The 16820-nt window shown below is 37.2% G+C and overlaps 2 protein-coding genes across 4 annotated transcripts in view; one reads left to right on the forward strand and one right to left on the reverse strand.

The window, feature by feature from the left end:
- The window catches only part of LOC116291472 (small G protein signaling modulator 3 homolog), a 29891-nt gene extending 16006 nt beyond the window's left edge, over positions 1 to 13885 (forward strand). For all 3 annotated transcript variants that reach the window (XM_089024185.1, XM_089024189.1, XM_089024194.1), the window contains exons 12-30: positions 196 to 327; positions 1249 to 1303; positions 2192 to 2239; positions 2441 to 2511; positions 2903 to 2970; positions 3238 to 3325; positions 3915 to 3969; positions 4654 to 4703; positions 4793 to 4851; positions 4998 to 5091; positions 5425 to 5495; positions 6343 to 6391; positions 7226 to 7282; positions 7737 to 7765; positions 7865 to 7927; positions 8327 to 8386; positions 8818 to 8878; positions 9082 to 9120; positions 10657 to 13885. In XM_089024185.1, coding sequence (XP_088880311.1) covers positions 196 to 327; positions 1249 to 1303; positions 2192 to 2239; positions 2441 to 2511; positions 2903 to 2970; positions 3238 to 3325; positions 3915 to 3969; positions 4654 to 4703; positions 4793 to 4851; positions 4998 to 5091; positions 5425 to 5495; positions 6343 to 6391; positions 7226 to 7282; positions 7737 to 7765; positions 7865 to 7927; positions 8327 to 8386; positions 8818 to 8878; positions 9082 to 9120; positions 10657 to 10728 — 1221 coding nt within the window. In that variant the 3' untranslated portion in view covers positions 10729 to 13885. The remainder of the gene's footprint in view (positions 1 to 195; positions 328 to 1248; positions 1304 to 2191; positions 2240 to 2440; positions 2512 to 2902; positions 2971 to 3237; positions 3326 to 3914; positions 3970 to 4653; positions 4704 to 4792; positions 4852 to 4997; positions 5092 to 5424; positions 5496 to 6342; positions 6392 to 7225; positions 7283 to 7736; positions 7766 to 7864; positions 7928 to 8326; positions 8387 to 8817; positions 8879 to 9081; positions 9121 to 10656) is intronic.
- Positions 13886 to 14413: 528 nt separating this feature from the next.
- LOC116291466 (SPRY domain-containing SOCS box protein 3) lies at positions 14414 to 16255 on the reverse strand. Its single transcript, XM_031698637.2, has 3 exons — positions 16096 to 16255; positions 15908 to 15984; positions 14414 to 15261 (listed from the first exon to the last, which is right to left on the reverse strand). The coding sequence occupies exons 2-3, from the start codon at positions 15909 to 15911 to the stop codon at positions 14564 to 14566; spliced, it is 702 nt and encodes a 233-aa protein (XP_031554497.1). The 5' UTR covers positions 15912 to 15984; positions 16096 to 16255; the 3' UTR covers positions 14414 to 14563.
- Between the last annotated feature and the right edge of the window lie 565 nt (positions 16256 to 16820).

Genomic DNA, 16820 nt, shown 5'->3' on the forward strand with positions numbered 1-16820 from the left:
TAAACTGTTTCGCTAGGAGCAAATGTTGTTGAATTTTCTATTGGATTTGGTGATTCTATCCCCCTCATAAACAAGCAGTGACGTCATAGTGAAATAGGGCAATTACACCAAACATTTTTATTTCCATAACTCTCATAAAAGATCTATGAATTTTAAAAGTATTTATAATTTATTGTTGTTGTTATTGTTTGTTAGGCATCTCAAAAGGCTTCTGCATCTCTCACTGAAGTGATCTTAGATGCACACAGGAAAAAACATCTTGCCTTCCTTATGGCTGATCTGGGAGTTCTGGTGGACAAAGATTCAGGCAAACATTTAACACGACATGTAAGTTATACTGAATCCTTTATAGAATATCTATCTTTCAACACCTGACGGCAGAAATGAATTTTTGTACAGTCAAAACTTTTGTAAATAATGCCGTCTTTTTTGATTAAAGACTCATTTGGACAGGTTTACCCGCCAACTGGTTAGCTCAGTTGGTAAGAGCGTTGGTCTGTTGTGCGGGAGGTCGTGGTTCAAGCCTCGGCCGGACCAACACTCAGGGTCTTAAAATTACTGAGGAGAAGGTGCTGCCTTTGTAATTACACCTGCAAATGGTTAGACCTTCAAGTCTTCTCAGACAAGGACTTAAGATCGTAGGCCCTGTCTCCCAACCCTTCCTAACCTACAGTAAAATGGGGGACATAAAAGAACCACTGAGGATGTAAAGAAACCCTGGCAGTGACCACCCTCAGTGCCTCCATTTCATAACCATCTCTCATGTTTGTGAATTACATAGAAAAAAGCAATCTGTCATTCACAATTCCATGTAAAGCGCCTTTGGTTATATCCACGTGAGTTAAGGGCGCTATATAATCCATAATAATAATAATGATAATTATTATTATTGTTACCCTTGTTTAAGAGCAAATCATATGCAAAAGTCAACTCTATTGTGCAACTGGAGCAAGAACCCAACAAAAAAATGTTTTGAACTATCTTGGACTTTTACTTATAAACAAAGCTATGCCTGTACAAATGAGTCTGTGCTCTTCAAAAACAGTGGTATACATGGAATGCGGAACTGGTGTATTTAAAAAGCATTGTTGTTGATTGGCCTTTAGCCTACGTGCCTAGATTCAAAGGGACTATAGTGAGAATTCACCAAAAGAAACCAGTTAACTGCATATCTGATTAGAATGATATACCCAGGATTTTTTTAGTTGTAAGAGTTACCTATAATATTATTTCATCTCTTTCTTGCAGCAAGTAAATCGACGTCAGCTAAGCACACATCGTTCATTTTTTAATTTATTATTTGGTAAGTAGTTACTGTAGTTCCTCTTAGTTCTGTCACAATACCCTTTGACTGATCAGTTCTGTCACAATACCCTTTGACTGATCAGTTCTGTCACAATACCCCTTGACTGATCAGTTCTGTCACAATACCCTTTGACTGATCAGTTCTGTCACAATACCCTTTGACTGATCAGTTCTGTCACAATACCCCTTGACTGATCAGTTCTGTCACAATACCCCTTGACTGATCAGTTCTGTCACAATACCCTTTGACTGATCAGTTCTGTCACAATACCCCGTGACTCATCGGGTCTGTCACAATACCCCTTGACTGATCAGTTCTGTCACAATACCCCTTGACTGATCAGTTCTGTCACAATACCCTTTGACTGATCAGTTCTGTCACAATACCCCTTGACTGATCAGTTCTGTCACAATACCCCTTGACTGTTCAGTTCTGTCACAATACCCTTTGACTGATCAGTTCTGTCACAATACCCCTTGACTGTTCAGTTGTGTCACAATACCCTTTGACTGATCAGTTCTGTCACAATACCCCTTGACTGATCAGTTGTGTCACAATACCCCTTGACTGATCAGTTCTGTCACAATACCCCTTGACTCACTGGGTCTGTCACAATACCCTTTGACTGATCAGTTCTGTCACAATACCCCTTGACTGATCAGTTCTGTCACAATACCCCTTGACTGATCAGTTCTGTCACAATACCCCTTGACTGATCAGTTCTGTCACAATACCCCTTGACTCACCGGGTCTGTCACAATACCCCTTGACTCACCGGGTCTGTCACAATACCCCTTGACTGATTGTTTCTGTCACAATACCCCTTGACTGATTGTTTCTGTCAGAATACCCTTTCCTTTGACCTATCGTTCCTCTTCATTCCAGGTAAAAGTCAATTTAATTTGGAAAAAGCAAAAAACATAAAGCAAACAGGTTGGTATCAGGGGAGGGGACAGAAGTCTGATGGGAGGAGTCAGGGAGGGAATATCCAGAGGCCTATTGGTAGGGGACAGAAGTCTGGTGGGAGAGGGTCAGGGGACAGAAGTATGGTGTAAAGGATCAGGTCAAATTAAAAGTTCTTTTTTTTTAATTAATAATATTTGGACTAATTTTTTGTGATTTTATTTTGCTTAGAATTTGTGGCAGACCTTAGAGAAGCCATTCTACATATTGCCAAACATTTTGATGCTATTGATCCTAAAAAGGTTTGTTCCTAATCACTAAAATGATCTTATTTAACAAAATGTGTGTATTTTCACAGCAATTAACTCAGTTAAAGTTAACTCAGATCATTTTAAGTTTGATCACGATGAAAAGAAACATCTTAAAACAAGCTGTTTCTAGAGGTGGTTTTAGACATTAATACACACATGTGACATACCCTACCATTGCCACCCAATTATTATTTTTAGATGTTCACTAACCAGGAAGTGGGGAGCCTTGTTTGACAGATCCAATCTCTGTTTACAAGTCGACTAGAAGTATTGGTATTAAGATTGTTGATTTGTGTTACCATGGGAACGGATGTTAGACCGTCAATACTTATGATATATATTTAATATGATGAATGATGTGATTGATTGTTTGGTAATACAGGGTCTTGAGGTGGATTACTCAATGGAGAGTCATGCTAGAGATCATGAACGCTTTGTCAGTGTAGCAAGGTATAAGTGGAGCATTGAGTACTCTAGTTTTTGTTATCCTTAGATTTTATCTTCATATCCAGCACCAATATCTTCTATCCATTCATTCATCCTGTCAACTGAGTCACCAATCCATTCATTCTTTCATCCATTCTCATTCATTCACTGTAATCACTTCACTTACCACCCTCCCCCCACCTCAAGTCTAGACAATCTAGAAGCTATCTGTTCAATAATTGATTTGTCTTCACAAATTAAAAACTTATTTTGTGTAATTTTTGTTTGCAGGAATAGAAGAAGAAGAGCAAAAGCTTTGCTTGACTTTGAAAGACATGATGATGATGAGTTGGGATTCAGAAAAAATGACATTATTACGGTATGTAGTATTTGGGGTGGGAGGGGTGGTGTCAGGGAAGGGGACAGTTTCATTTGTCCTCCTCTTAGGAGAGGGTGGGATCCTTGCAATGGAGTTCTTTGTCAAAGATGATGATGAAAATGATGATGATTGTTGGTGAGTGATGATTGTTGGTGAGTGATGATGTTGGATGATAATGGTGATGATGATGATGAGGGAGATGATGATGATGATAATGATGGTGGTGATGGTGACGATGATGATGATGGTGGTGATGATGGTGATGGTTGTTGGTGAGTGATGATGGATGATGATGATGATGGTTGTTGGTGAGTGATGAGGTTGGATGATGATGGTGATGATGTTGATGATGATGGATGATGAAGATGATGGATGATGATGATAGATGATGATTTATAATGATGGATGAGGATAATCATGATAGATTGTTATGATGATTATGACGATAATAGATGAGGATAAATGATGATGATCATGATTATAATGATGATGATTGTACCAGGGGCAATGTTTATGGTGTAGGTGATGATGATAAATGATGATGCTGGTATTTTGAGGAGCTAACAAGAATATGACTTCATCATTCCAGATCATTTCTCAAAAAGATGAGCACTGCTGGGTTGGGGAGCTGAACGGTCTTAGAGGTAATTAATAATAATTATATATAAACCAGGGCCTGGTTGTACGAAGGGTGGATAGCACTATTCAACCGATAAATCCTTATCCAGTGGATAAGTTGATGCTGTCAATCCAATAAATTTATCCACTGGATGAAATTAATCCGCCGCATAAGCTATCCACCCTTCGTACAACCCACCCAGGTGAACATAATAATGATGATAATAATTAATAATAGTGCATTTGGTTAAGTGCTTATCCCGGTCTGTTCTAAGCCCTGGTAGTAGTAAGTACCAAGTAATAACTACAAATTAAAAGCTTTGAAAAATGCTAAAATTTTGAAAATGACAGGCCTTAAAATAATGGCTGTTCAGTCACTGGTCATGATCACTAGCAAAATTAGTTGGTTGGTTGGTTAGTTGGTTGGTTCAACTTTGTGCCCCTACTTTGAAGTAACCAATACTGGTTTTTCCTTTTGGTTCTAAGGGGTGCACCCCCCCCCCCCCCCCCCAAGTTAACTTTGTGCGCAGCACCCCTCCCTGAACAAAATCCTGGATCCGCCCCTGTAATACTTAGGTATACGACACGCTCCACACTCAAACCATTAAACTTCAATAATATATGTCTACACATAAAATTAATGTGTTTTTTGAGTGTGCAATTTTTTTGTTATTTCTTGCTTCAATCATTTAATATCATTGTTTTCTAAGGTTGGTTTCCTGCAAAGTTTGTGCAGATATTAGATGAACGAAGCAAAGAGGCAAGTAAAATATAATCATTCAAGCTAATATTTCTTTATCTATTTTGTGCACTGTTTTTATGATCATTTTGATGACTTATTGTTTACAGTATTCATCTGCTGGTGATGACTCAGTATCTGAGACTGTTACAGATCTTGTGAGAGGAGGGTAAGTCTCACAAATACAGCTGCAACTCCGCTATCTTTTCCATGGAATTGATTGATATTTTGAGCCTTGGATTCGTGAGATGACAACACTGTAGCAGCATCTATGTTATTCGATTATGATCTAATGTCATAACTTGTTTTTCTTAGTCTGTGTCCTTCACTAAAGAGTATCTTTGAGCATGGAATGAGGAGACCTTCAATCCTGGGTGGACCATGTCATCCATGGCTATTCATTGAAGAGGTACACATCTTGCAGCATGATAATTGACATCTATTAGGGGTGGACCAAAGGGAGGGGTCACCCATGGTTATTCTTTGAAGAGGTACACTATCACCTTGCATTATTGATGCTTGAGTTTGTAAATGCCCTGATCTCAAATGGTGTACCCCCTCCTAACAACCATCCAGGATCCACCCCTATGTAGCCTGCAACGGTTCTGACAGGTAAACTGTACAGCATAATCTGAATTCAAAACAGAGTTGAAAATGTTTTTGATCAGATGTTTGGTGGCCTGAGTTCAAGTTATTGTGCACAAGATTTCATTTATTAAGTTTTTATTTTATTTACTCATAGGCTAGTCAGCGGGAGGTGGAGAGAGACTTTCAGTCGGTATACTCCAGGCTGGTGCTGTGTAAAACATTTAGGTATTATGATCATGATTTTATAACATATACCTACTCTGTGGCGGATTTGGGGGGGGGTCATTGGGTGCAAATGAACCCCCCCCCCCCCCCACCGACTGGTACCTTGGATTTTTTATATTTTTTAAAATAAACAAATAAAGGTATGGTACTAACTCATGAGATTTAATATGAAATGGGACTGGTGGATAAGTTATCCTTATCAGGAGCACCCCTAGGCCAGTGATGTGCCTCGTAGGAAAATGATGATGCAAGAGAACGTTATTGTTGTGCCGAGATTTGCAAAAATGAACCCCCCCCCCCCCCCCTCTTAAAGTCCTGGATCTGCCACTGCTACTTGCAAGAACATTGTCATACGAAAGTAGAACATTAGTGTTTAGTGGGATAGGAATTATATTAAAAAACAAAAGAAGATCACTGAAGCTGAACTTTTTCTTTTGTCTTTTAATGTATTCCTTTCTCAATAAACTACTAATGTTCTATTCTTGTTTGACAACCTTTCTGCAAGTAGGTGTACTAGAAGGACTCCTTTTAAGATTTACTTGATCTTAATTTGGTCTAAGGGATCATACAGTATTAATGTCTGGCAGGAGGGGAGGCCATGAGAATCAAAATAATTTCTTAAAAACATATCATCTTCCCTCCTATCCATAAATAATGGATGTTCCCTTGGGACAAAATGTTTCTCTCTGCAAACTTTGTTAAGATTAAGATGAGTAGAATTCTGGGAGATCATCATTCAACTAGAAAAACATCAACAAATTGTAAACAGTTGCTGCTTCTTGTAAATGCATAAAAACATGTTGTAATAAATGGTACTGAATAATATATCATTTGTTTCTTTAAATAGACTTGATGAAGATGGTAAAGTTCTTTCACCAGAAGAAATTCTCTACAGAGTAAGAGTTGGGATTCAAGTGATATATCACTTTTGCTAGAAGTAGAATGGTATCTTTGGTATTCCATCCTTCTCTCTCTTCCTTACCCTCTACTCGTCATATACTATCTTGAATAATCCTCACTGGTGCGATGTCCCGTCCCTACATTGGGTTGATGATAAGCTTGTTAATGGGTTATAGAACCACCCTCTCTTTCCTAGGAATAGTGTTGCATTACTTGCTACCCCCCCCCCCCCCCCTCCATGCTTCTCCATCCTGAACCCCATGAGAATAGTGATACTGCTCTTTAATGTATTAAAGCACCACCCTCTCTTCCCTAGGGATGGTGATGCATTACTTGCTACCCCCCCCCCCCCCATGCTTCTCCACCCTGAACCCCATGAGAATAGTGATACTGCTCTTTAATGTATTAAAGCACCACCCTCTCTTCCCTAGGGATGGTGATGCATTATTTGCTGCCCCCCCTCCATGCTTCTCCACCCTGAACCGCATGAGAATAGTGATACTGCTCTTTAATGTATTAAAGCACCACCTCTCTTCCCTAGGGATGGTGATGCATTATTTGCTGCCCCCTGGGACTAGTTACCCATTGTTACCACCCCATACCCCATGGGGATAGTAATACTACTATTTAATCAGTTATACCACCACCCTGTCTTCCCTGGGTTTGGTGATTCATTTATAACTATTTCAGCTACAGACTCCCCTTCTGACTTGTGTTAAGATACCCATTGTCACCAGCCACCCTACCCCTTGGGGATAGTGAAAGGTTATTTGATACTGAATGCCTTGGTAAAAGTATTGTTATATCCAATCTTTGTTTCTTGATGATAGGCTGTACAGTCAATCAATATGAGCCATGATGCATCAGGGTCACAGATGGATGTCAAAGTAAGATCATTATACTATGAAATAAGTAACTAACTTAAGTTTGGTGGTTAAGATTATAACAGTAGATAGCATGCAACCAGTGCTGCTGTTGTTGTTAATACTAGATGATAACAAAGATTATGATGATGCTGGATGATTAGTGTGGTAATTAATATTATTGACGAATCTAATCACATATTTATCTCTTTCCTATTGGGCCGATAAACCCACCTAGTGTGTCCTTGAAGTCTCATATGAGACTTGGTAGCTCAGTGGTTAGGAGCATGGAACCAGTATTGCCAGGGTACGGGTTCGAACCCTGTTCAAGACTCAGAATTTCAATTTGCACCTGCATAAGTTGCTTCATGTACTGCGAGGATCAGCTCAATTTGATACATTACAACCACAGTAATATATATTTCATTTATATTCTCATACACATCTAATCACATTGTTTGTCTTTTACAACTTTCAGTTCAGATCGTTAATGTGTTACGGACTCAAGTAAGTTTGACGACATAGTCAGAATCAGTGGAAATTATTTTATGCAATAACACATCATATTCTAAAATATCTCTGAATATATTTTGTGTACTTTTCCAGTGAACAGTGTTTACATCTCTGGCTAGAATCGTTGTGTGCGTGTGAAGACACAGTCGCAAAATGGTAGGCATGTAGGGTTATGATATTTCCATCTATTATAAAGTAGTGAAATAAGTAATATTTATGGTTTTGGCCATGACGTGCATATATATATTGTATATATTATAGTAGTTATTGATAATTGTGGTTTTGGCCATGATGTGCATATATATATTGTATATATTATAGTAGTAATTGATAATTGTGGTTTTGGCCATGATGTGCATATATATATTGTATATATTATAGTAGTAATTGATAATTGTGGTTTTGGCCATGACGTACATATATATTGTATATATTATAGTAGTAATCAATAATTGTGGTTTTGGCCATGAAGTACATATATATTGTATATATTATAGTAGTAATCAATAATTGTGGTTTTGGCCATGACGTACATATATATTGTTTATATTATAGGTATCATCCCTGGTCTTTCCTGCGAAGTCCTGGGTGGATACAGATAAAGTGCGAACTAAGGTAACTAGAATCCTAATGTTTAATCGAAGTAATATGATCATCCGGGTGGATGTACAGTAATCCTGAAAAGGACTGTTTGATGGGACTGACGTTTCAACAACTTGAGCAGAAGTCACCTTCAGGTCGAGTCAAGTGACTTCCGGTCAGGTTGTCAAACGGCAGTCCCATCAAACAGTCCTTTTCAGGATTACTCTACATCCACCCGGATGATCATAATACTTCAATAAAATTTCATTCACCTGGGTTCAGGCCAATCACCCCATTATAGATCACCCCTGCCCTTCCCTCCCTAACAACCCACTGCACTATCCCCTCTTGTCCCAAGCTCTAAACGCTAATTTACAGTTAAGGTAGTGGAAAAAGAATTTTAAGATTGTGTTCCATAGTCTTAGTCATTTTTTTTTTTTTTAATTCATTCTTTTATTTTTCAGAATGCTTTCCTCCTTTTCCTTCAATTTGAATGTAGACTGGGAACTAACCAATGAACCAAAGGTAAAACTAACTGCAATTAATCTGACTGTCAAAAAAATACTACAATAGCAAGTAAATTATTAAGCTGCATCAGGTTATGAAATATACAGCCATATCATTTCATCTTTCCAATGACCCTTTTATATCGTCTGGTAGTTTTGTGAGTTTTGATTGGTTAAAGGCTGCTAATGCCAACAATAAAACAGCAACTTCTTGTTTTCCAGGTTGTTGAATCAGTCATTGGTGATGAAAAACATATGCAGGTACAAGATTATTTAACAGATATTATAGAGATAGAGGGGGTGGAGGGGGGGGTGGAGTATAGAGGGGATGGAGGGGAGTGGAGAGGGGGTGGAGTATAGAGAGGGTGGGATGGGGGGGTGTTCTCAAAAAATATCACCTTTACATAACAATACAGACTAATTACTGTTTACCAAAAGCATAATAAATACCATCGACTGTCTTGTTTCCTCACTGGACTCTGAAGATGACTTCTGTCAGTTTGTCAATACCAAAACATCAGTCACCACCAACAACAGTCTTTCTCTAGACTACACTCACCCTGACGATCGCATTTCACAACAAACTTCCACACCTGGTTTCAAACCATTTACTCTCAAAAAATATATATCCACCCTTTCCTACTTAGATCTTTGCGCAGTCTGCTTGAGTGACACGAAACAATGGCTCAACGTTAAGGTTGGACTTGATGTGTTCATACATTGACTGTATTTTATCAAGTTCAACCTTGACTTTGAGTCATATATTTGTGGTCACTCATTACAAGTGAATTAGGGAAATGGTTATCCTGTCCGTAAGTCCATTAAAATGCAAACACCAATATACCATATGAGAGTACTTTTTTGTGGTGTTGTATTGTGACTAATTGTTTTTTATTTATCTTGTTCTTGTGTTTGCCTGGTGTGTCTTGTTATCAGGAGGTGAGATGTCTTAGTTTTTATTTTCATTTTGTTAATATTTTAAATATATTGTTTTAGTTTCACGTTATGTGTAGTCCAGAAATTATCCTCCCCCCTCCCCCCCTCCCTCGCAAATACATGCACACAGAGGAATTTTGAAATTCTGAGGGGTAGAGGGGGGAGGGAGGGGGAATTGAAATTTGTGGGGGTAGAGGGTGTCTGGAAAAAAATTTCTCTGTTGAGAGCGTATGAATAATTTCTGGAACTACACTATTTTGTTTCTTAAAATGTTTAAAGTTTTTGTTTGAGTGATTCTTAACATGTTTAAAATAAAGTAATTTCTCTGGGCTTATGTAAGTCAGGGCACAGCTAACTCACAGATAAAACACCTATAATTTTCTAGTTATTATTTTTTTCGTTTTTATGGTCTTGTGGTGTTGTATTGTGACTAATTGTTTTTTATTTATCTTGTTCTTGTGTTTGCCTGGTGTTGTCTTGTTATCAGGAGGTGAGATGTTTTCCTTTTTTAAAGAATTAATTATTTATTATTATTTAATTAATTAATTAATTTTTATTTAATATTCATTTATTTGGTAAAAAGTGTTTTGAGGGACCAGAGAATCTGGAGAAAACCCCTTGAATCAGAGAAAGGACTCACATGTAATGCCGAGCCCCTTAGACACCAAAAGGCGAGAGGGGTGGGGCGAATTATGGTCTTTTTGCTACCTTGCACTTTCGCTACTAATAGAAGCCGATTCGCTACTTAATAGAAGTCAATTTGCTACTTTACTACGAAGCAGAACCTCCTTCCATTTCCTAAGCCCTTGCTTGTGATTGCACCTTAATTTAACACTATGAGTATCATTTTCTTCTCTTTAGGTGACGCAGCCAATGAAGGATGGCGTACGAGACATGTTGGTCAAACACCATCTTTTCAGCTGGGATCTCTAAGAACTGCCAATCAAAGATAATATTAGGGAGTATTAAAAATTAGCCGATAGATTAAAGGGAGGGAATAAATTGCTGCAATTGGGTTCAAATAATATGAAGAGTAAGTTATCAGCAGCTGGGGCAAAAATATTTATTACAACATGATATTTGGAAAATAAATATCATAATAGATCTATAAACTAGATATTATTATTATTATTATTAAAATTATTAGCTAGACTTCAAGTCAATATATCAGCAATCATAATTCACTTAAATGCAATTATAATATACGTAAGTGAGAGGTTAGGATGGATAAAGCCCTGTTTACACTGGTGCTTTTTGGGGCAATTTTCGGAAATATGAAATATTTTGTCTCATCCTTCAAAAGAGACATTCGTCTAGGAAAATCTTGGTATCCTGAAAAAAACTTTACAAGTGAATTCTTTATCATTATTTATTATGGACAATATCGCAAAAAAATCGCAGCAAAAATCGCCGCAAAAAACGCTAGTATAAACGGGGCTTAAAAGTTTGGCCTGGAGCATGATGCCAAAAGTTTATTAGAATACTACACGCATCAGCCCTTGCTTTATTTAAATTTTTTTTTTTTCAAAGATCTATGCCATATAGCATTCTGTAATAAACCTTTCCTAGGAAATTTACGAAATTTACGTAAAGAATATGACCCACTAGGTCGTTGGGTTAATTGTGTGCTCTTGGCCAACAACCTGACTGGCTGATTTCAAAAGAGCCACGTGCCAAAAGTGCACTTTCTGATTGACTAATACCTACGTTTTGGCAACCAATTAGAACGTTTTAGCTTCATGTGTTCAGAATTAGATGCGAGACTGTATACTGACAGTAAACGTATGAACACATAAGTCCATCACTTGACTTGGAACACTTGTTATATGGTTCTCACTCAAATGAATACAGGAAAGGTCTATTATGAAGCGTTAAATGTTGATCAGAATATAAAAGATTTTTTCGTAGTTCATTGAGCATTTTTTTCATGTACAAGTTTCTGAGAGGGAAAAAACTGCCCAATGAGAGACATAAATGATATTTAATTGGTAGTTGTTTATTATTTGCACAGGAAAAAAAACCGGATTACCAAATTGGGAATTTGTTGGGAACTTCCTTGAATTCCCAATGAATTCCCATCCAATTCCCAGAGAGAGAACGAAAATTGGGAACTTTTTGGGAACCAATGTTAGTTTGTTGGGAATTTTGTTTTTCTATTGGGTATTAGAAGGAAATCCCAACAATAAATCCCAATGTTGGTATTCAAATTGAGAATTCAAGGAAATTCCCAACAATTCCCAATTTGCAAATCCGGTTTTTTTTCCTGTGTTGGGAGTTGAATGGGAGTAATTCCTAATGCTTCACTCAAATTCAGGTTGCAACACAACACTGACCCTTGTGTCAGACAGAATTCATTGGAGTTAAAAGGGTGTAAGAGGGTGTGAGATAGGTCATTGCAAGATAATAGCTGAAATAACTAGTGTTTCTTATTATTATCGTTATCAAGAACACAGAGGTTGGTGTTAGTTAAGATATTATTTATAGCCTGCACTACTCGGCAGTCTGGGATGTTGCGAAGACAAGACTGCAAATTGCCGAACAACACATGTACGGGCAAAGATATTTAATGTTCTAAGTAGGCAACAAAACCTTTTGAAACACCTCCAGTCAATTATTTCTGTTTAGCGGTTTGCACATATTTTCTTTCCATCTTGGAATGACCTATCACCCACCCTTTTCCTTTGGCTCTAATGTGACAAACTTTGAAATAAGTATATACATTTAAAGGGACCTCAGACTACATTAATCATTCAAATATTTAGTGGAAGAAACCCACCTGTATTCAAACTTTTGTCTAAAGTCTATAATAACCAATGCATTATCAAGAAATGTTTCTATAGACACCAAATATTGGAACAGTAAATTATTATAAACACTGCCTCCCCACTCCCCAAAGACTTCCCTGTCTTCTGTAAGGGGCTGTGTGAAGGCAGAATATATTATAACAGTAGGTATATAAAGTAGGAAAGTCGAAATTGCTTTTAGGACAAAAGAAAATTGCTGAGAATCTGTAGGAAGTAGGTAAGAAAATGGGAAATAATTTTAATGGGGAATTTCAAATCGGAAAGCAATTCTTGCTTATCAGAAAGACGTAGTCATAATGGGAAACATCTTGATGCATGAACTAGAAAAATGACTTCAACAACAACGAAAAGACTGTAACTATCTTTGTTTATCAATCACCTTTAGGGATTTTCAGTGATAATCAATTTTTTAAATCCATTAGAGCAGTTTTTGGTGTGACTGAAAAGGTCATGGCTTGAACATCAGGTCGTGACACTGTAAGGCACATTCCATGAGAATTTACTCTCCATCCAATCAAATGTCTGAAACACGGCATTAACATGCCATAGATATAGTCACGCCATAGACATGGTCACGCCAATGTCACAGAACTACCAAACCATTCAAATTAAATAAAAAATCCTCCAATCAAAATTCTAGAAAATTTCATGCATATACAGTACCAACTATTTCAGTCATATGAAAACTGCTTTATGTCTGCAAGAGATCCACTGTGATATACCTCTTGAATTGCCCTATTTCACTATGACGTCACATCAAAACAATCTATCGTTTAAACACAAAGGATCATGATTGTTGGAGGGGGTCAAATGAACGCAAATTCACCAAAAATTGTTCTATAACCCTTATCAATCCACAAAGAGAAGTAGAATAGCCAGCAAATGCTCAGAATATTTCTAAATACATATTAACACAAATTATATCTGAAAACCAGGTCATTTTAGATTAAATTGTTTCGCTAGGAGCAAATTTTGTTGAATTTCTATTGGATTTGGTGATTCTATCCCCACTTAAACAAGCAGTGACATAGTGAAATAGGGCAATTAATAAGGGATCATTTTGGTACAGGACATTAGTGGAGTAGCATCTGGTACAAGCCTAAGTAATTAAATAAATAATCTATCCTTGCAATATAATTAACTCAACATTGCTCTTAATTAATGAGAAAAAAAATATTTTGTAAATAAGTTGGTATTTTTTCACCTATAGATGTGACTTCAAATTTTTAATTTCCATTGTGTTGAGAAAATTATTAATGGCAATTAAAATCAGTAAGACAAAGCTATATTTTTTGTTTGCTTTGACTTTTGTCTCCCTCCAAGTAACTCCAAGACAACAGTCAGCCATAGAAGGAGGAACACCCTACCTTCCATGGGACCTCAAATATTGATTTTTTATGAAAACCCTGAAACAAACTGTCTGGGCTGATAGTCAGAGCGTAGCCAACTCACAGATCAAATCCTGAAACAACCTCTGAGCTGATTTAAGTCGGGGTGCAGCTTACTCACAGATAGAACCCTGAAACAACCTCTGGGCTGATCTAAGTCAGGGCATGGCTAACTCACAGATTGAACCCTGAAACAACCTCTGGGCTGATCTAAGTCAGGGCATGGCTAACTCACAGATAGAACCCTGAAACAACCTCTGGGCTGATCTAAGTCAGGGCACAGCTAACTCACAGCAGCGGTGCTAGTGGGGGAGTGACGGGAACCAGAAGCGCCTCACAGCGGCTGCAAAGGAGGCTAGGGAGAGATGGAAGGGAAAATTCTACTCACTTGAGATGTAAAGCCCAGGGGGGAGTTAAACTTCAATGTTTTCCAAATATCAACCTTATATTTATTTGTATACTCATAAACCTTATTATTCTGATAATATACATAAGTTTTTCCTCTACATCAACAATATACATGTGATATAATTCTTATAACTATAGCAACATTATTTACATATTATATTAAATGATTTATGTCTTTGCTTTGAGATATTTACACAGTGTTGGAGGTAAAGGCAATGATTCAGTCTTGTCTTCAGAAACATGTTTTAAGATTGTTTTCCAGCACTGATCTTGAAGAGACATATATTTACAGCTACGATCCCCAATCTCCACTTCTGATTCAGTTGCAGTAGATGAAACAATCGGATACAGCTCCGAAGTACTTTCACACAGCCCAGAAAATGCTACTCCTAAGAGTTCATTATTTTTAAAATACGACAAAGTTCCTTGATCCATATCTAGCAAAATACCAATCACAGTGGAATCGAAAAATGGCTCGCAGAATTTTCTTTTTTTTCCATTGTGCCATATCTCTCCCTTGTGGGACAAGCCCCAACTTTGGCTATCTTTGCCAATAAGGTTCACATATTCATAATTATTTGTATGTAGCACAGCATCTTTTGTTCCTACTCCAACCATTACTGATGTCCCATAGACATCAGACAGTTTTACTTCCCAGTAATGTTGGCCATGTGTGAAAGCCTTATTTCCACGGACAGCGGCCGTCCCTGTGCTCATATCCACTGGATCAATATGAAAACATGCGATCTTGTTATCTAAACATAAAAATACGTCTGGTGACCTGTTATCAGTATCCCATGTCCAGTCTTCTTTGAATGCGTCTTTCCATGGCGAGAAGGATTTGAAAAAACCATGTATCAAAAAACCTGTATAAAATGAATATTTTAAGAATAAAAAAATTGGGTTAAAGTACAAACAATGGAGTGACCACAGTAAATCCTTGAAACTTTAGTAATACTAAATAGCACAATTTCACGCAAATTCCATTGTTTTCTGTTGTTTTACTTGCACTATTTTGTACTATTTACTGTAGTCACTCTAGATATTGTAATAATTTTTTCACATTTTGATAAAAGAATTGAGTCAAAGTACAAACAATTGATAATGTAATAATTTTTTTCACATTTCAGCCTATGAGTCGTTTGGAATAGGAATTCATTTATTTTATAAAGCATTATTAGTCAATGAAGAAGTCGTACTCAAGGGAATGAGCCATCCACTTGCATGAGCGGCTTTCATGCAAAATTAACAGTACTGACTTGTGATCCCCCTTATTTGGAAAAGAAGGGAAAAACCTGTTGTGCAGGTTCGAGAAAACAAGATTTTACGTTATGGAAGTGCTCTAATAATCTGCTCAAAATCAAACCACTGGGAAAAAACCAAGTATTTCAAAACACAGAAATATAGCAATATGCGATGAACTTTGCTGAATAAATCTCCAAGCTCGAAATATGAATTACTATTAAGATTTTATATTCAGAAGCTATGCAAAGTCGTACGTCTGTAACTTACCCATTTTAACTGTTTTGTCTTGAACAATATCTTTAATCACAGAGACACGATGGCTGTTGTACAAATCTTTTCAGTGACTGTATAAAAGAATACATTTGAATGTACTTAATTTCAATTTTTAAAAAAAACTGTGAACTTGAGAAATGTGGAAGGTTCTTCGGACAAAAAGGATATTCACTCTTTCTTACCTTGAGTTCACTAAATATCTGGTTGTGCGTCAGTTCAGAAGAGAATTACCTATAAAATTATAGCTATTTCACTAATAAATATAGCGATCATTTATGATACTGTTGGGTGTACAATAGTATCGCGAGTAAATGTGGCTTGAAAACGTCGAACTTGACACAAGAACCAAAACAAAACAAACTAGTTTGTAAGGTCATGTGATATTATACTCCATTCCTATTGGCTGGTACTTTAAAACTCGTAAAACAGGACTGCACCAATGACATCAATCAAGAAGTGCTTTTTGTCACGTACACAATACCACGATATTTTTTTTCCTGTTTATTTTATTAGTTTTCTTTTGTTTTGTTGGTGCAAATTCTATCGCGATGTATGTGAAAATGCATATAATGCTATCATAATAATAAAAACAACACAAAAATTCAACCACCATCGCCGATACTCTTGCAATCTTGCAATAAAAGCTTTGCACGACCTCGAATTTAGCCTGCGTATAGCCAGACTTTTCTCGCGACACAGAGAGTTAAAGTTCGGCTGCACGAAGGCTACCTCAAATTTTTCATGATATAAGTCACGCTACGGTCGACTCTCCCGTAAGCGACCACCCTGGGGTCAGGAGAAAGTGGTCGCTTACGGGAGATGGTCGCTTATGAGAGAGTTTTTTTTACATAGTTTAATATTGGGAACAAAACGGGAATTTCGAAAGTTGATCGCATACGGGTGATGG

The sequence above is a fragment of the Actinia tenebrosa genome, unplaced genomic scaffold (genome assembly GCF_029948245.1).
Source record: "Actinia tenebrosa isolate PJP-AT-01 unplaced genomic scaffold, QUT_ActTen_1.0 PGA_scaffold0__85_contigs__length_37466705, whole genome shotgun sequence".
NCBI classification, from domain to species: domain Eukaryota; kingdom Metazoa; phylum Cnidaria; class Anthozoa; order Actiniaria; family Actiniidae; genus Actinia; species Actinia tenebrosa.